This window comes from Rhinopithecus bieti, unplaced genomic scaffold, assembly GCF_001698545.2.
Source record: "Rhinopithecus bieti isolate Rb0 unplaced genomic scaffold, ASM169854v2 scaffold_2350, whole genome shotgun sequence".
Lineage (NCBI taxonomy): Eukaryota > Metazoa > Chordata > Mammalia > Primates > Cercopithecidae > Rhinopithecus > Rhinopithecus bieti.
In genome coordinates this window covers 1819634-1840060 of record NW_016803902.1, presented here as the reverse complement: position 1 = coordinate 1840060, position 20427 = coordinate 1819634, and the positions used below count along the sequence as shown (strand labels likewise).

At 44.3% G+C, this 20427-nt stretch overlaps 1 protein-coding gene across 10 annotated transcripts in view; it reads right to left on the bottom strand.

The window, feature by feature from the left end:
• NAV2 (neuron navigator 2) overlaps positions 1 to 20427 on the bottom strand; it is a 412855-nt gene that overhangs the window by 94036 nt on the left and 298392 nt on the right. Inside the window, exon 1 of one of the 10 annotated variants that reach the window (XM_017858366.1) lies at positions 6642 to 6936. The exons of the other annotated variants lie outside the window; for them this stretch is intronic. Coding sequence (XP_017713855.1) covers positions 6642 to 6667 — 26 coding nt within the window. The 5' untranslated portion in view covers positions 6668 to 6936. Of the gene's footprint in view, positions 1 to 6641; positions 6937 to 20427 lie in introns of those variants that run through there. 10 annotated transcript variants of the gene reach the window in all.

Below are 20427 nucleotides of genomic sequence, written 5' to 3'. Positions count from 1 at the left end.
ACACTGGTTCTAAACATCATTTCTATAGCCTCCCAAATCTCCTAAAGCCACCAGCCAAGTTGGAGCACAAGGAGCTCTTCTGGCAGCATTCTAAAGCCCAGGCCCACCAACGCTTTTAGCAATGCTGCTTTCTTCTTCAAGGCATGGACATGGCAAGGGCCAGGAGCATGGAGAGCCAGGCCTTTGCTCCAGGGTTCCACAGAACTATCACCCATGAGGGTTCAGACAAGACACATCCTCTCCAGGCCCCAGGCTTCTCTTCTTTATAATGGAGTAGCTGGACTAAGCCATCCCAAAAGTTCCTTTCCAATGGATATCCTTTACATTTATGCTCAGAGAAAAGTTGGTACAAAGGCAAGTGGGCATACTGCAGGTCTCCACACTGAATGGTCTCCCCTCGTTCAGTAAAAGCTGCCAAACAGGTAACTCCACTTTCTAATGTCTGGGCTTTTTCATTGCTGATTTCACCTCTCAGATTATTATTTTTAGCTAGCGCTGAGTAGTTAGCAGCCCTTTTTAGACAGAAGTATGTTCTCTCATTTGATACGATCCCCATGGGAGCCTTTCAGTTCACATGTGCTACCTGCTTGGTCCTGCAATTTGTGTTTGCAAACTCTGGTATAGAGGTGTTACAACTCAACTCACAATAGAGTGTCTGCACCAGACCATGCTATTTATCCAAAGAAAAAGGACACAATCTTGCCTAATATGTAAAGCCACCATTGACAGCGTTACCAAATATGCCAGGCACTGTAGTAGGCACATTATGTATATTATTCCACTCCCATTTTCCCCTGGATGGAAAGGAGGCTTAGGATGCAGAGTTCATCAGAAGGATGAGACTCAAACCATGGTAGAATGACTGCAAGCAGAAGCAGCCTTCCAGCCCATCGGAAAGATGGCACGGTTAGTGAGTGTCTTATAGATTGCAGCACATAGCGACAGTACATACAGATCAGCTTTGAAATCTGTTAACTAGCTTAATTAAAAAGAACCTCCATCTGCCCGCAGCCACCAAGTGTATCAAGAACAGACCCCATTTTGGCCAACATGCAGCATTTTAACCAGAATCAAGTCTCTCACCGCTTCAGCTGTTTCTCTACTACCTCTTGGAGATGTGAAGGGAAAAGCCTCTACAAAAGTGACCAGAAAATCCATTCAGACATGGAAGGGCCCATTAAACCAGGAGATTCAGTTTCAGTCTTAGAAGGGATGCTGACATCACTGTGTCAGGAATCCAAATGCCACTCAGAGGGCTTAAAGCACAATTTTAACAACCCCAACACAAGCGATTTGCTATGAAAAATGCAGGTGAAAGAAGCACAAATTATTTCAGCTTCACACATCTATTTTGCTCCACTGTTATGAGGAGTGAGAATTCCACAGAACTGAGAAAGTAAACCAGACTTCACTGGGACCCCTGAGAAACCACATTTAATATAGATACATTTTTAATATCAAGCTCTTCCAGAGAGGTATCTAAAAGGAGCAAGAATCTGTAATGGTCCTGAATTAATGTGATATTATGTTTACAATTTCATCTCTCATGGAGCAAAAAAGCAAAATAGAATCCCAAGGTTCCAGGGATGATTAAACAGATTTTTCCACTAGGATATACACACCCTTGCTTTCAGCAAAAGACTCTGAGAGGAGGAGTTACTGAAGGATCTGGAGGGAGGATCATTACACCTTTCAAATGAACTCCCTGTGAGATAATGTTTATTCAAGGGAAAGACATGCTAAATGATGCTGTAAAAAAATCAGATTGTAGATATATTTTAGTTCCTCTCTACTCACTAACAAAACCACAGCCGGTTAGCAGAGATGAGGTTCTCTAACTATGGTTCTGAAAAGCAGTCTTCACAAAGCAAGGATCCTAATCCTCCCCAAACTCCAAAGGCTGGGTCGCTTCCAGGAGGCCCTTACAGTCCTTGGAAACAGTCTGGGCCAGCCCCCGCCCCTCTGTCTGCCTCTTTCCAGGTGACTAAGCTCACACTGTGGAGCTGTGACCAGCTGCATCCAGGCCTTACCTGCTCAATTTTCCAGTTCTGCTCCAGAATCAAGGCAGAGCCCATTTACAGGGCTGGCCCATGCCCCCTGCCAGACAGCTGCATTCAGTTGCAAAAAAGTCCAGACTGGTGGAACTTGTTTTCTGGCTATTGTTCAAGGCAATTGTTCCCGTGAAACCCCAGGGCCCGAGCAGAATGAGATCCTTTGGTGTGGATGAGTGAGCAAGCCTAACTGTAGGCTTAGTAGTAACCCCTGGGGAAGAGGAAGGGTTTGGCTACCTACATTTCCCACCAAACAGGTATGTTAACTATTTCCTCCCCAGGAGGTTTGCTCAGGAGCATCACCTCCTCTAACTACTGCTGGGGCCTATTAAGAAAATCCACCTTCAAAGAATGAAGCAGGGCTCCTGCAGAGTCCTACCTTTTGTAGTCTATGTGGAAATGATAATAATAGCCAACCTTAATGACATTTATAGTTGTGAGCCCCTGTGCTAACTGTACTACATACTTTATTTCAGTTAATCCTCCAAACTCTGATAAAAATAATCACCAACACTTATTAACGGCTTGCTATGTGTGAGACTCTGTTGTTATGTAACATGTTTCCTGCCAGGTACCATTAGATAAATACTATCACTATACCCATTTTACAGGTGAGGCAATTGAGGATTGGAGAAAATAGTCCCAAGGATCATACAACTAAGAAATGTTGAGGCTGGGATTTAAATACAGATACATGAGTGTTCAATCATCCCATTTATTTATTCATTTGACACATTTTAATGAACACTCATCATGTGTTCATTAGACTGAGGGACTTCAAAGTTTCCCACACCAAAGAAGATACAGTTACTTGAGTTAAAACTATAAGCAAGCCAGCCAGGCACGGTGGTTCATGCCTGTAATCCCAGCACTGTGGGAGGCCAAGGCGGGAGGATCACGAGGTCAGGAGATCGAGACGATCCTGGCTAACACAGTAAAACCCTGTCTCTACTAAGAATACAAAAAATTGGCCGGGCGCGGTGGCTCAAGCCTGTAATCCCAGCACTTTGGGAGGCCGAGACGGGCGGCTCACGAGGTCAGGAGATCGAGGACCATCCCTGGGCTAACACGGTGAAACCCCGTCTCTACTAAAAAATACAAAAAACTAGCCGGGCGAGGTGGCAGGCGCCTGTAGTCCCAGCTACTCGGGAAGCTGAGGCAGCGGAGAATGGCGTAAACCGGGAGGCGGAGCTTGCAGTGAGCTGAGATCCGGCCACTGTACTCCAGCCATGGGCGACAAAGCGAGACTCCGCCTCAAAAAAAAAAAAAAAAAAAAAGAAAAAATTAGCCGGGCATGGTGGTGGGCGCCTGTAGTCCCAGCTACTCAGGAGGCTGAGGCAGGAGAATGGTGTGAACCGGGGAGGTGGAGCTTGCAGTGAGCCAAGATCGCGCCACTGCACTCCAGCCTGGGTGACTGAGGGAGACTCTGTCTCAAAAAAAAAAAAAAAAAAAAAAAAAACCACCACTATAAGCAAGCCACCTCTCTCTGGATTCCAGCTCTGGGACCAGCCTACATAGTTTGTAGTTTTGGTGCAAAATGATCAGAGCCTAAGCCTGAATTAATGCAAGGACAGAGTGTAGCCACTAACCCTAGTAAATTCAGTCTCATCTAGTACCACTAATCCCAGGAGGAGGGACCACAGCTCTGCAGAAAAAAGTAAAATAGGTCTGTGTTTGAATTCTGGCTCTGCCATCTCCTTATCAGGGCACCTTTACCTCCTGGGTGGCACATTGCTAATAACATCCAGTTATCATAATCATTTTGTTGGGACCATATCAGGTAGCCTGTGTACAGCTCTCCCTGCATGTCAGTTGCAGTACAGGATCCAGGGAAGCTGCAAGGACTGCAGGAAGGAGATGCAGGCCTACATCCTGAAATTCATGATAAAGTTCTAGTGTAAGAACTTGCTTCTTACTGCCATAAATGGATAGTGTCCTAGGGGAGAAGCAGCTTCTACAGACGGTGCCAGGTGCAAGGCCAGTGATTTGAGGTGGAGGGAGGAAAACACAAACCCCATAAAAAGGGCTCCAAGGGGATTTAGCAGCCATCAGGCTTGAGTTTCAGCGCACAGCACCTTTGTCCCATTTTGGTAACTCATTCCTTGACAAGTAGGTGGTCCCCTGAGTAAGCATGAAATTTTTCCCTTTGGCTTCAGGAGCTTGGTCGGGTTAGAAAGCCCGGAGCTTTGGTCCGGATGCCTTAGACCCTCATTGTTACACTAGGCACCAGCGTGTCTGCTGACCTCAGCTACACAAAGCCCTCTCTCCTTCAAGGCTCCTCCGGAGAGGGCTGCTTACCCTTGGGCCACTGCCGGCTGGCTTTTGCCAAGAATATCAACAAACTCATTCTAGTTTTCTATTTACCAGAAGATATATTTCCCCTAAACATCAACAGAATTCAGCATATTATAGCAAACGAAAATAACAGTAAACATTTATACAAGGTGAAAAATTTTAATAATAGGTTCCAGGCACCATGCTAAGCACCATCCCACAAACACCTCTCCACTTTCTTATCAGGCACAAACTACTAATGCCCCCTTTTCATAGATGTGGAAGCTAAAGCTTAGAGAGGCTATGTGACCTGCCCAAGGTGCCAGGGTTAACAAACAGAGCTGGATTCGAACCCAGATCTGCCTGATTCTGAAACCCAAGCTTTTAAAAATCATATTGACTGAATGTTAAGAACAGAGGTAAAGATACTTTTAAATAGCTCATGGTCATAAAAGAACTCAGAACTTCCAACTGTTATTCAAAATATGCAGGACACGTTAATGCAATCAAGCTACTTTTAAAACATCTCGAAGAAATTAAAGGAAAGGGGATGGGGGACAAATCCCAGACAGGGCATTGGCCAGCTGTCTTTAAGTAGAATGGGATGGGAGTTCAATACCTCCATAGTCTGCCTCCCTCCAACCCTCCACTAACCTCCCAATATATCTTAGGGATGTGGGAAAACCTGAATGCACAAAACAGAACCACAGTTGCCCCAGGGCAGCCAAGAGAGGCGGTTATCTCCCAAAAACAGGCTGGCCTCATTTTGCAGTTTGTCAAGGGCCTGCCCTTAAGCTTTCTCTTTCTTGGGGGAAGTGGAAAGGGAAGGGACCTCAGGTCAAGACTTCTACAGACCAAGAGAAGCTCAGCTTTAGCTAATTAGGCACCTCCAGCACACATGTGAACAGCCAGTGCCAATGGCTTCAGTCAGTATTAATATGCTGGGTGTAGATCTTCTCCCTTCAAGACTCCATAAATTCAGCGTCTTAAGAAGTAGACCCAGAGTTCCAGGGCACAGCCTCAGCAGCCCAAGGCCAGCTCCAAGGTCACTGGCCTTTCCTGATTTGACCTTCACTTGGGATCAAGTCCACCTGAACCAGGTACAAACTAAAGCTCCAGCCTGATCCATCCAGCAGCCCAGGAGCCTCAAGATCACAGAACTCCCAGCTAGGTCCTACTGCCAAAGCAGGGCTGCTTCTTAATACACAGCCCTCTTCTTTCCAGAAACAAGCTGCATCTGAGAAGCCCAGGCAGGCTGTGCTGCTAGCATCCTGTGTATTTGGGTGAGTCCTCCACAAAAAGTGCGCCCTTCATCCAGCTGAAGTCACATTTAAAATTACAGGTAAAACCATTCCAAGCTCAGATGCCAAGCCCACCCAGGAAGGCATGATGGTAGAGTGAACTTGGGTTCCAGTCCCAGCTTTTCCTCTTATCAGCTGTGTAACCTTCATCAAGTTACTTAACCTCTCTTAGTTCCCACTGCTGATTTTCAAAATTGAATGTAATCTTCCTGGCTTTGCAATGAAATTGAATGACACAATGTCTGCTAGATGCTTGGCATGTGGTAGATGGTCATGAACATTGTTTTCTTCTCCCCTTGTCTGGCTTAAAAAACAGAAATGTGCTTCCCTGGGCAGCTCTATAGGTCATAAGGTAGCAAGAAAAGTCCTTATGCTTAAATCTGCCATGCCATCTCTTCTGGAGCCTAGTTTACACACACACACACACACACACACAGAGTAATCTGCTATATCAGTAAACACAACCACAAGTTCACCAGGCTCCTTAAATTCCAAACAAAACCTCCAACTGCAAGTCTTTTTAATCAGGGCCCTCTGAACCACAAGCAGCCCTTGCCTGGGGCCACACTGCCTTTCCCCAGCTCACCCCTGCATACTGCCCCCATCAGCTGAAAAGTCTGGAATAACGACTCAAGACAGCTGGGTGATCAACACCCAGATTTTCAGGCTCAGCAGCCTAATTTGGTAAGACGGTTTGGAAAATACTGACATTACCCAAATGTCTAGGTGGATCCAGGACATTTGGGTAATGCCCCAGTTTCCTCTGAAACCATCAAGGTTAGAATGAATGGCGGTGGAAGAGGAGAGAAGGTGAATTTCCTGACCAGTAACCTTGCCCCCCGCCCCCCTCCCCGCAACACACACACCACCACACACCACCACAGAGCTCACGGTGATTTAGGCAGCTACACCACTGGCTGCTCCACCAGGCTTTTCAATACCGGCCAAGGAAGACAAGGCAGTACATGCACCACACCCACCTCCTGGCCCCAGAAATTTTAGAAAATCGTCCTACCTTGTAAGGTTCCTAGGCCAGAGCATTTCACTACATTGTGGCCCTTGGAGAACAGCGGACAAAGAAGCTGAATAAATCTCACGGGATGGCAAGTCCTTTAGCCAGCTGAGCCAGCCCACACTGGGTCAGGGAATCCCAGGCACCCAGCAACTCCGTAACTAAAGGACTAGCTAGCAGGGATCACCATTCCCCAGGCCAGGAAAGAAATCTGATCCCCCAACAAAATTAACCTCTGAAGTGCTGAAGGATCCAGAGGTCAGGCCTGAGTGCTGGTATCAAGTCAGCTGTGAAAAGTTTCAGCAAAGCAAAAGCTAACACCAAACTCTGAAACCATTACCGTAAAGCACTGAATGGAAGGGCCCTCCCTGTGGTCCCAGGGGAGTTTGCAACAGCAGGTCAAATTGAAGAAAATCTAAGAGTGAAAAACTACTTTAAATCCTCACAGACTGCACAAAAACATTGCAGGAAGTCTTTCCAGCCCTAAGTGCTACTTTTAATGATGCAAAAATCATTGACTATAACATTTCTTAGCTCATTCCATTGACGTCTGAAGGGAAAGCATTTGATTGAAATGATTAGCCTACAGAGAGAATTTCTGAACCTAAAAAGGAAATGATACCTGTTTGTACAGTTAACAACGACGCACATACATTATTTCCGGTGATGTCAATTTTGATGCAGTGCCAACAAAAATATGCATTAATTCCTCAGGCTACTTATTTCAAAAGAACAAGAATCTCAGTCTAGGCATGGCTATATTAAACATTATGGTACAGAGGCTGGAAGGGGAGGTGGGTGGGAGAGAGTCCCAGCTCTGGGATGGGAAGGGGTTGCACCGACTAATCCCTATTAAAACCTGTAATCAAGGCACTCAGAAAGAACTATGTAAACAGATGCTATGAACAATGAACAACTGTATTACTACTGAGAACTCAAAAGCAAACTTATGTTATAGCCACAAGCTTTATTTGAAAACGAAGGATTAAGATGTTCTCCAAAACCCTGACTCCCTCTCCAAAAATCCTACCAGTTGGTTCCTGGCAACTTTAAAAGACTTTCCCCAAGAAAGGCTCTCCCTCTGGCCAGGGTGGCCTCTCCAGTGGAAGTGGGGAGTGGGGTTGTGGACCTGGGGATGGTTAGGGAAGGAAGCAGTAACTGGCTCCAAGTGAGGTCTCTGTGTGGTCAGCGTTTGCTCAGCAAACAGAAGCTTTCAAAATGGAATGAAGAGCCATTCCTCCCCCCACTGAAAAGGGAGGGAATAAAAGATCTGCTCAAAGAGTAGAGGAGGGTCTGGTGGTGATTCCCAGGTGAATGAAAAAAAAGATTGTAATCTCGAAGTCCCAACCAAAGTTAATCATTCACATCTGATCCTTCAGGGCCCTCCTCCACTTGAAATACTGCTGAGGCATCTGCCGTGGGGAGTGGGAAGCAGAGGTGGGGGTGGGCAGTGGGTGAGTTTGAGGGAAGGGGTAGTGTCCAGACTTATTAAGACAAAAAAGTTGGGATAGACCCAAGCTCTGGCTGACAAGGATGCTTCAAACCACCCCTTACCTTCTACGCTGTCCCTGGAACTGACTATCTTTACGATATTACTTCTTTGAGAATCTGTCCAATATCTGAGTTAACTTGGGAATGGGATGGTGATTGTGTGGTTTGGAGACACATAGGCACATGGGCACAGATGCATACACACACACACTCTAAAAAGTTTCCACTGCTTCCTTGCTCTAGGCAAATATAATAGGTAAACATTCTGATTTGTCATCAAGGTAAGCTAGGGAATGTTGATCTATTCATTTATTCATTCATCAACTAACATATTTATAGAGCATCTGCAATGTGGCAAGTGCTGTTCTAAGTGCTGACGATACAAGTAGTCAATAAAATAGACCAAAAATTCTCGACTGTAACGGAACTTAGCTTCAATGGTAGAACTATAAAGTGAGACAAAATGTAAATTTTACAGTACATTAGCAAAAGTGATCAAGAGAACAGCGTATTGTAAAGAAGAAGATGTGATTTGTGAAGGGGGGGTGTTGGAAATTTTACATGGGGTGGCTATGGCAGGTCTGCTGAGGGCATGGTTTTTATTACAAATCTAAAAGAAGTATGGGAGCTGGGTATCTGAATACATTTTGGTTTTATATCTGGGGATAAGGGACTTCCAAGAGAAAATGGTCAGTGCAAAGGCCCTGAGATAGTATATGCAATGCATTCCAAGAATGAGTGGCTGGAGCAGTGAGTGGTGAACCAAAGTGGGGTGAGGAGGGGGTTAGGCCAAAGAGTCCAAGGGTACAGGGAGAGAGAAGAGTGCCTGAGTGGGGCCCTGAAAGTCAGCATAAGCAGCTTGTCTTTTACTCTGAGGGAGAGAGGATACACTGGAGGGTTAACAGATGGAGTTTCTCCTTTTTATAAAAGTTCATGTAAATGTACAACACTAAACATATCATTTTGATTATACATGATTTTTACAGGGGCGAGTTTATTGCAGGAGACATAGTGCTTTAAGGAGGTCTTAGTTTTCTTTCTGTGGTTAAAAGAATCACACCTTTCATGTGAAAGGCTCTGAATTATTTGCAGCTACAGGTTCTAATTGAGTCAGGGTTTTCTCATGGTTTGAAAGATAATAATTAGCAGGGATAAGGGAGACCCAGGCAACGGGAGAGGAAAAGGGAAAGTAAACCAACTCCATGAGGGTAGATGCCCTTTGGCACTTTTCAAAGAGTCAGGCTTGCTCTGTCATTTTTGACCCTTGCTTCTAAACAGGCCAAATTCCAAAGGGCTTCCAGAACTCCTAACACTTTTCTCCCTAGAAACAATGTTATCAGTGATGTTAAGGTTTCCAGGTTACTCACAGAGCCATTTATAAAACCAAAATGTAGCTGATGAACTCGACTCAGGTATCAAAAAGTAGAAGAAAACTTTATTCTTGGAATACAGTACATAATTAGACAAAACAGAAAACCACAAAGATGAATCTAAAAAGATGTTCACTTATTTCTAATGAGTATTTTATGAAACCAGTGCTAGTGAAGACACTTTGCTCCTTTTCCTCCAGCATATTCAACCCTCTTTTCTGGCTTTTCCCTGCAGGCTGAAAAATGTATTACTAATCTCATCAAATAAAACAAAACCCAAAACCTTTTTTTTTTTTTTTTTAACCTCATGCCCCTATTATCCTCCACAATCATGCCGGTCTCTGCTCCATATTACAGGAAAACACCTCAAAGGAGTACTTTGAGTTGTTCCACGTACTTCTCATGCTCCATGATCCTTCAACCCACCAGGCAAGACGTTTGTTCCCACTACTCCACTGAGACCACTTTCTGTTTTCCCTGAGAACATCAATGGCTTCGTCCTTGCCAAAGCCAATGGACAACTCTCTATCCTTACCCGACTTGAGTTTTCAGCAGCAGGTAGCATCGACAGATTCTCGCTTCTTGAGTGGACCTCATCCTGGGTTTCCATACTGTCATCTGCACCTGGTTCCTACCTTCCTAACTGTGCTCTCGGTCTCCTAAGCTCACCTTCCTCTTCACCTCTCCAGAACTCAAGGGCCTCCATCCCTGGACCCCTCCTCTTCTCTAACTATAACTTCTCACTAACTTCTAAATAAGTTATAACTACCACTTCTAACTAACGTATTTTCCTGGGTGATCTCATCCATGGTTTCAAATACTAGGTGCAGGCAGACAACTCTAAAGTCTGTAATCTGTAGTCTGGCCTCTTTGTGTACCCAACACATCTGAAATCAAATTTACCTTACTCAAAACTACTGCTCCCAACTTCCAATGTGTCTGCACCCCTACTCCCAAAGTTTTCCGTATCTCAAAGTATGACTCTACATTAACCGTCCTAATTTCCTCCTTCCTTCTTGCCTCCGATGTAATCCATTAAGAAGTCCTTTTGCCTAAAGCCCCCAAATATACCTTGAACCCAATCACTACTGAGCATCTGTAGGAAGATAACCTTGGACCAAGCTGCCATCATCTCTTTCCTGCAACAGTCACCTCCCGGGTCGCTCCGCCTTCCCTCATGCCCTGCTAGGCTCCATCCTGCACACCCCAGCAACAGCAATCTTTCTCCAGTGTACAGCAGATTCTGTCACATTCCTGCTTAAAGCCCACTGATAGCTTCCCAGGGAACTTAGAATAAAATTCAAATTTGTTCCCTCGGCCTAGAAGCCCTCATGTGATCTGGCTCCTCCTCTTCATTACATCCAAAGACAGGACTCACAAATGCACCAAGCTTCTTCCCACTTCCTAGGTCCTCACACTGTGCCTCCTTTCTGGAATGCTTCTGCCCATGTCTCCCCCTCGGCTGCCCGTTTCTCATGAGTCAGATGTTGGTTGGAATGGCACCTCCTCAGGGATTTCCTCTTAGACCCTGGCCCAATTACATTCCACTATATGATTTTCCTCATGGCGTCGATCAGTCAACACATTGTCTTTCAACAGTCTGTCTTTCCCTCAACACAATCAGCTCCTTGAGCACAGGTGTGCTGTTTGCTTTTGTTCTGAGCCATATCCTCCCAGTACCTAGATCACTGCTGATGTGGTCCTGGATCAACCAAGCATAGGAGGACAAAATGGAACTGATTATTCTATGCTGTCTCCTGGGGACTGTGTAGTACTTCCAAGGACTTTAGTTCAATGGTTTTATTTGGTCACAGACCCACTTGAGAACCTGACAGAAACTTAAGTCTATCTCTCCATCAGAAAAAAGATATACAAACAATATTTTACACAATATTTCCAGGGACTCACTGATCCCCTGAATCCTGTCCATAAGGCACAGGTTAAGGGCAGCTGCTTCTGAGTTTTATAACACCACTTTAGTTTCACTTTGTGTGTGTGTGTGTGTGTGTGTGTGTGTGTGTGTGTGAGATGGAGTCTTGCTCTGTTGCCCAGGCTGGAGTGCAGTGGGCTGATCTCAGCTCACTGCAACCTTCGCCTCCTGGGTTCAAGCAATTCTCATGCCTCAGCCTCCTGAAAAGCTGGGACTACAGGTATGCACCACCATTCCTGGCTAATTTTTGTATTTTTAGTAGAGACTGAGTTTCATCATGTTGACCAGGCTGGTCTCGAATTCCTGATCTCAAGTGATCTGCCTGCCTTGGTCTCCCAAAGTGCTGGGATTACAGGTGAGCCACCACACCTGGTAGTTTCACTTTTATACTGACTTTGTTTCCTAATTTGGGAATCAGTATTATACTCAATTCAGTTGCTTTCTTCTTGCTTGCTAGTAACAGAACAAAGAGAAAGGGGAGGGAGGGAGGGAGGGAGGAAAGCTCTCCTGGATGAATGAACAAGAAGGAAAACATAAAGGTTTAAAAGAGGATCGGTGTGTATGGGACACATTAAAAGATGTGACACACATCTCATTGCCTGATGTGGAATTTTACTGGGTGTGATCTGCAACAGGCAGTGGGAAGGGGAGTCTTTAGCAAAGATTTTGGAGTATAGCAGTTAATACCAGGGAGTTTATGATTTTCAACAAGAATTATACGAAACTAGGCAGCTTTGGGGTAGAAAATGAACAGCATTTAAAACCTTTGCCGGATACCAGACTGGACACTGGGAATATAAGGCAGAGGAAAAGGAAACGCCCCAGTCCTGAGAGAGCTCTTTACGTGGAAGAGACAAACAAGCAAAATCATTATGGATGTTACGGGGAAAGTGATGACAGAAATAAACAGGGTGCTGCGAAAGGGAGTCACACAGGAAGCACTTACTTTAAATAGCATGGTCAGGAAAGGCCATTCTCAGGAAGTGGCATTTAAAGGAAGACATGAAAGATGAGAGGGCACCAACCAGCCAGCAGAAGGAGAAAGCCAGGTGTTCCAGATGAAGGGGTTGGTGAGTGGATGGGGGACACATCAAGTGCAAAGACCAGAGGGAGAGGCTGGGTGTGCTGGAGGAGCTGAAAGGTGGCAACCATGTTTGAAGCTTAGTAAGTGGGTGTGGGGACATCAGTGGAAAAGAAAGTCTATCCTCTGGAGAACTCTCAAACCCATTAATAACAACTGATCCTAGAAAAGTGTCAATAAAGAGCTTTGAGAGGTAGTCAGTGTGCGTCTGCATCTCCCCCTTTCCTTTTCCACTTTCTCTATGCTTTTCTGGGAATTAGGACCTAAAGGATAAGCAGAGGGCCTCCCTTCCTGTTAATGTTCTTTTCTTTTCTTTTCTTTTCTAATTTTTATTTTATTTGTTTTTTTGTTTTGTTTTGTTTTTGTTTTTTTGAGATGGAGTTTCACTCTTGTTGCCCAGGCTGGAGTACAATGACAGGATCTCGGCTCACTGCAACCTCCGCCTCCCAGGTTCAAGGAATTCTCCTGCCTTAGCCTCCTTAGCAGCTGGGATTACAGGCATGTGCCACCACACCCAGCTAATTTTGTATTTTCAGTAGAGACGGGGTTTCTCCATGTTGGTCAGGCTGGTTTGAACTCCCAACCTCAGGTAATCCACCCGCCTCAGCCTCCCAAAGTGCTGGGATTACAGGCGCGAGCCACCACACCCGGCCTATTTTTATTTTTTGGAGACAGAGTCTTGCTCTGTCATTTAGGCTGAAGTGCAGTGGCGCAATCTCAGTTCACTGCAACCTCCACCTCCCAGGTTCATGCAATTCTCATGCCTCAGCCTCCAGAGTAGCTAGCACTACAGGTGTGCGTCACTGCACCTGGCATTTTTTTTTTTTTTTTTTTTTTGTATTTTAGTAGAGACAGGGTTTCGCCACATGGGCCAGGCTGGTCAAACTCCTGACGTCAGGCAATCTGCCTGCCTTGGCCTCCCAAAGTGCTGGGATTATAGGTGTGGGTCACTGCACCTGGCCCTGTTCATGTTCTTATGCAGAATCTCTGCTTCCACTGGATCTGGGGAAGCAGGACCTCACTCCATTCACCCAGATTGTGGATCCCTTCCTCCCTACTGTTTCCAGTGAAGTGGTGATACTGTGCTCCAATTATATCACAAAAACAGAATGAGCTGACTTTCAGTTTCAAATGTTTTATCTTACGGAGTTGTAGTTTCTGTTACCTTTTGTTGGTTAATTGTTGAGATTGTCTGGAGTCCACATTTGTGAGTACTCACATGTAAATGCACACATATTCCTTAATCTCTAAACAAAAGGTTTCATTCAGCAGGAAGAGTATCCAATCTATTATCCATGCTTATGCCCTTCCCATTCTTAATCCGAAACCAGTGGCTTGTTAACAAAACCTTAAACACAGCTAAGGAACAGGACCATGCGGGTGCCAGCATCTTCAGCCTCAACTCACAAATCCAGACTTTCCACCCTCAGTCCAACATCAGGGATGTCTTTTCTGGAAGGGTGCCAATCGGCTACATCAACTGCAAAATGGCAGCATTTCCAGTAAAGGACATAAGAGGTCAAAGTTACTCTCAACAATAACGATAATTAAACTTTATAAGCTTTACTGCCTACACATCTCATCTCATTTAATTCTAAGAACTGTTCTAACATGCGTTATTATCCCTATGTTATGAAAAAGAAACCGAGGCTCAGAGAATTTGGATGATTTGCTTGTAGTCATACAACTGCCAAGCGACAGACTGGAGCCAAATCCTGTTTGATTTCCATGACACGGCATTAGAGAAGTGAACACCTCCAGGTCACTATGCCAACAGATGACACTAAGACACGTAGTGGGCCAGGGCCATTCACAGGTTATCCCACAGTCCTTTAGCTCCTTCTAATACTTTTGGGTTTGGTCCAATTGAGATAGTCATTTACCAAATTCCACACTATAGATGCTCCTCCTATATTTGCAGTGACTGTTCTCTTTAAAATATCAGCTGGATATTGACTTGTGTGTGCCAGGCATTGTGCTGGGGAAACAGTGGTATGTCAAAGAGAAGATGTCTCTCTCTACCCCCTCATGGAGCTTATAATTGGGTATATGTGGGGGTATCAAGCAGTCAAATAAAAAACAAATACATTTAACCGCAATCCATGATACACGCCATGAAAGAAAAAAAATAGTAAACCGTGAGGACATATTATAGGGAAGAAGAGAAGGAAATTGTTGTCCACAAAGTCAGAAAAGTCTGTATTGGGGCTGCCTGTATAGGAATGCTGTGCATTGCTGAAAGCTGACAATTTTGGTGAAAATTTTGAAACTTGTCCCTAGATGTAGCTTTCTACATAGCAAAACCTAGATTACCCCATAAAACCCCATCCCACACACCCCTGGCTAAGAACAACAGCCACGGCCGGGTGCGGTGGCTCACGCCTGTAATACCAGCACTTTGGGAGGCCGAGGTGGGCAGATCATGAGGTCAGGATATCGAGACCATCCTGGTTAACACGGTGAAACCCCGTCTCTACTAAAAATACACACAAAAAAACTAGCCTGGCGAGGTGGCGGGCGTCTGTAGTCCCAGCTACTCGGGAGGCTGAGGCAGGAGAATGGCGTGAACCCAGGAGGCGGAGCTTGCAGTGAGCTGAGATCGCGCCACTGCACTCCAGCCTAGGAGACAGAGCGAGACTCCGTCTCAAAAGAAAAAAAAAAGAACGACAGCCACGAAAATTTCTGTTTCATCGTCTCCAAGGCCATAAGGAGTAGCAGCAGATGGCAAGGCTCGACATGTATTTCAGGGAACAGTCTGAAGTGAGGCTATCCTGCCTCTTTGGTCATGACCATAAATCTAGTTATTTAGAGGAAAACAGGAAAAAACCCAAAGAAGCAAATCCATGCAATTGGGTCTTTATTTATTTATTAATTAACTACTTTTTTTTGGAGACAGGGTCTCACTGTCGCCCAGCAGGAGTGCAGTGACACAATCACTTTAAACAGTTAAAGCTAGTTGAAACTTTAAACTCCTGGGCTCAAGCAATCCTCCCGCTCCAGCCTCCCCAGTAGCTGGGACTACAGGCGTGTGCCATCATGCCTCTAATTTTATTTTATTTTATTTATTTATTTTTGAGATGAAGTCTCGCTGTGTCACCCAGGCTGGAGTACAGTGGCGTGATCTCGGCAAACTGTAACCTCTGCCTCCCGGGTTCAAGTGAGTCTCCTGTCTCAGCCTCCCAAGTAGCTGGGACTACAGGTGTGTACCACCACACCCAGCTAATTTTTGTATTTTTAGTAGAGATGGGGTTTTGCCATGTTGGCCAGGCTGGTCTTGAACTCCTCCCCTCAGATGATCCACCTGCCTTGGCCTCCCAAAGGGCTGGGAATATAGGCATGAGCCACCACCCCTGGCCTATGCTTGACTAATTTTTAAATTTTTTTGAAGAGACAGGGTCTTGCTTTGCTGCCCAGTTGGGTTTTGAACTCCTGGCCTCAAGCAATCCTCTCGCCTCGGCCTCCAAAAGTGCTGGAATATTACAGATGTGAGCAAGTACACCTGGCCTTGGTCTTTTGAAAAACAGAAAATTAAAGGAGATTTAAAATAACATGACTGGCTTTGAGGATCTATATTTTATTAAGGGTGCTGTAGAGGCACAGAGAGAATTCAAATGTTTATTTTTGCAGCTGCACTATTATCTCTATTAAGATGAATGGGGAATGAAAAAAATGTTTCAATGCTACTCTTTGACTTTTTCCAATGGGAGTCCAGCTCCAAGGACATCCTTGAGTGTGTCTACCACAGGGTGAGATAATGAGGGAGAGGGACAGGTGGCTGGGGTGAGGAGAGGGAAGTGTAATTGGGGAGAAGGAAGGGATTGGAGAGGAAACTTATAGGTGCTCATCACCAGCAGCCCCTAGGCAGACTGTGACTTAAGCCAACAGTTGGGGACTCTGATCTCACTCCACTTCCTGCACCCAAAGTTTTCCCACTGGCCCCGGTCATGCAGCACTCATGTTGTAGGGCACACTGCAGGGCAGAGGAGAGAACACTGGAACAGAACAGAAGCTTGGGGCTGAGCCCCCGCATCTGTCACCACATTGACTTTGGCCAAATCACTTCCTGATTGTGGCTCTCAGATTACTCTCCTGCTCACTGAGCAGGCTGCCACCCCAGCGGTCCTCTAAAAAACTTCCAAGTATGAATGTTTTGTAAAACTGTATCCCTAGATCTCCCACTGAATTCCTTCTCAAAAGAAAATTCATTTGCCTTGTGAATTTGACTCTTGATCCATCTGTCCCCTACTGGGGACAGACCTTGAATTTACTGCAGACTTTCTAAGGGCCGGGCATTGTATGAAATGCTGTAAATACCTTTTCCCACAGGACCCTTCCTACAGCCCCATGAGGTCGTAGTTTCTCTTGTAAGACAACCTGTTCTATACCTTAGCTTTGGTATTTCATTGTTTCCCTTCTGAGTTTATAGGGACTATAAAATAGGTTCACAAAACCTTTCCCAACCTCTGAACCACAATCTTGTCTACAATGAAAGGAAAAAAAAAAAAAGTTTGGCAAAGAGCCCAACTCATTCTAGGTATTTGCCTAGCGGGAAGGCTAGCTGAAAAAGTTATAGACTGGTTAAGAATTAAACTCCTTCCATTTGATCATTAGTCTCTAAGAGAAAAACTGTTCTGAATGGAAGAAGAGAAGTTAAATCGAGTGACTGGCACACAGAAAGTGCTTACAAATTTTGCTATTGGTTCTGAAAACCAACAGCACGCCAGAGACTCTACTAACTTTGTATACAACATTGGTATCAAAACTCACAATATCCCAGTATGATAGATTTTATTATCTCTCATGTACAGATGATCTACAGCTCAGAGAGGTTAAGTAACTTGCTCAAGGTCACATAGCTAAAAAATGCTAAAGCCAAAATCTGGACCTAGGTCCACGTTATTCATAAATCGGTGTCCTTCTAGGGCTTTCTTAAGTTCCCATTTATCGAGTTTTTATCATGATGGTTACTGTGCTGAATTTTCTGGTCTTATTTCATCCTTCTGACATTCCCTATGCAGTAGGTATAATCATCCCAAGTTTATATGAAGAAATTGGGGAGCAGTGGGTTAAGTAAGATGCCCAAGGCCACACTGCTGGTAAGCCCTTAGGCTTCTGATTTCAAAGCCCATGCTTAAAACTACTCTTTATCACCTCTGGATTTTTGCCTTGAGACTGGTAATTGGCATATTGGGGATGATTTTCTTGACTTTACAGCCAGCCACTTCACTGGTTTGAGTATTAAGAGTGTATTGACAACAACCCTATCCCCGGTCACCCTTTTTCCCCCTTTCTTTTTGTTTTGTTTTGTTTTGTTTTTGAGATGGAGTCTTACTTTGTTGCCCAGGCTGGAGTGCAGTGGCGTAATATCGGCTCACTGAAACCTCTGCCTCCCGGGTTCAAGTGATTCTTCTGCCTCAGCCTCCCGAGTAGCTGGGATTACAGGCATGTGCCACTGTGCCCGGCTAATTTTTGTATTTTTAGTAAAGATTGGTTTTCGCCACGTTGGCCAGGCTAGTCTTGAACTCCTGACTCAGGTGATCCACCTGCCTTGGCCTCCCAAAGTTCTGGGATTACAGGTTTGAGCCACTGTGCCCAGCCATGAGTGGATGATTCTATCAGTAGGCACCATCATGGTATTAGGTTGGTGCAAAAGTAATTGCAGTTTTCACAATTAAGAGTAATGGCAAAAACCACAATTACTTTTGCACCAATCTAATGGTTTCAAGTTCTATATTTTTGCTATCAAGTTTGCTATATTTTTGCTTATCAAGTTCTATATTTTAGAGAGAAAGATAAATGCTCTCATTCAATTCAGAGCACAATGCAAACTGATGCTACATTTGTAGGTTCAGCTGCAGGGAGCTAGCTGGACCTAGACAGAAACTCCATTCTTCAGCCAACTTTCTTCCAAACACCGTACCAGGAACAATGGAGTATGGAGAGAAAAAGTATGTGAATGGTTCAGGGTAGCCCCATCACCAGTGCCAGAAGATACTCGAGACTGTGCTCCTCTGTAGTGCATCAAGGGTATCATCTGCACACACAAATGTCAGAATTATAAGGAAAATATAGAATACGAGTTTTATTGGCAGCCCACACTAGTGTGCATACATTAGGTCTAAGAATGGTCTTTGCATTTTTGTTTATAAGAACAAAAGAAGTGAAACACCCTATATATCCACCAGTAGGAAGAGAGTTAATCAAATTATGGCTCCTCCATAGAATGGAATATTGTGTGTGACCATTAAGAACGATGTTAATGAATCCTGATAAAGAAAGATGCTCATGCTGTACTATAAAGTTACAAAATTAGATTACAAAACATCTCTCATTTTTTAGAGGCTGTATAATGTAATTAAAATCAAAGACTATAGAGTCACACTGTCTAGCTACAAATCCTGGCTCTGTCACTTTTAGCTGTGTGACTTTGGACACGTTGCTTAAGCGATGTGTGTCTGTTTCATCACCTGTACAATGAGTTCTTACTCCCAGAGGTGCTGTAAACACCAAATGAATCAATACATGTAAAGAATTTAGACTAGTGTGTGACTCATAGCAAGCAAGTATTCAAGACATGTTTGGTCTTTCAAAAAACAAAATGTCTAAGTGCTTACATGATTAAAACACACCTGGAAAGCACCACAGTGTTAATGATAGATTTCTCTGTGTCATACAACATTACAACCTTTTTCTTTTATCCCTATTGTTTGCTTATCTGCATTTTCAATATTTTTTCCAAAATTAAACATGGGCTAAAAAAAAAAAAACAAAGAAAATCACATTTAATATTTTTAAATCCCAATCTTTTATCAGAAACAGAAACCTCACCAAAACTCATTTTTTAAAAAAGCTGTGGGTCAGGCCAGGTAATTACAAAACCTGGAGTATGGAGAAAGCACGTTGTGTTTCCTGGTCGTTTCTAGTTTGATGGCCTAACAGCAAGAAAGAATTTGCACCCCAGCACCTTGATCCTGAAGATGCACACATAGGCAGGGCTGGGGAGAGGAAGAGACTAGAGAGATGGGAAAGCCTGATTTCATTCCTAGCTATCCACTTAGTTTAAAATGTCAGGAAGTTTAGCGGATTAAGGGTATTACAGTCACTATTCATAAAGGTGTTTTGTTAGAACTTCTAAATAGCAATCTGGTGAAATAAGCCTTGCACAGGCTTAAATGAAAGCCTGTTACAGTACTTAAAGTTTCCTAGAGAAGGAAAAAGACCCCCAGGTATTAGTTTACCTAAAGAGCAGCTGCCTGGAAGACACTGTAATGTATCCTAAGTAGCCAATGCTATAAAATAGATAACCAGTCACAGAACTAGGAGGTTTGAGCCCAGATCACCCGGTGGTAGAACTGCAATTAGCAGTAATGAGAGGCATGTCTACATTTTGATAAGAGCCACAGCTGTACATATATTATAGACTTGGGTCCTTTCTAAAAAATTCAAGGACATTTAAAGCTGTTGGAATCCAAGAGGCAGAGAGGCGTGTTTGAATTTCAAAATTCACAAATTAAAAAAAAAGTAGTGGGGGGCTGTTACGCTTATCTCACAAATGCATCTGGATGGGACAGTATGTCAAACTCCAGGGAGAAAAGGAGACTTACAATTATTAAGCCCCTATTTGCACAGCAGACACAGTGCTATTTAAGCCAATCAACCTAAGTGTTCTCGTTTGCAGTCTTGATCCACAGGGGCAGACAATCTTATAAATGAGTCTCTAAATCAAAGGTCGGCAAAACAAATTCCATTTTCCCCCAGTCCTTCTTATGAGATCATAGAAGGATCTCAAGAAAAAAGACATCTTCACAATTAGGGGGAAGATGGGTCAGGATGAGAAGTCTTACAGAATGGAAGGGGGTGGGGTTTGAGAGAAGTGGGCTTGGGAGTGAATTCTGGCTTCACTAATAAGCTGAGCTA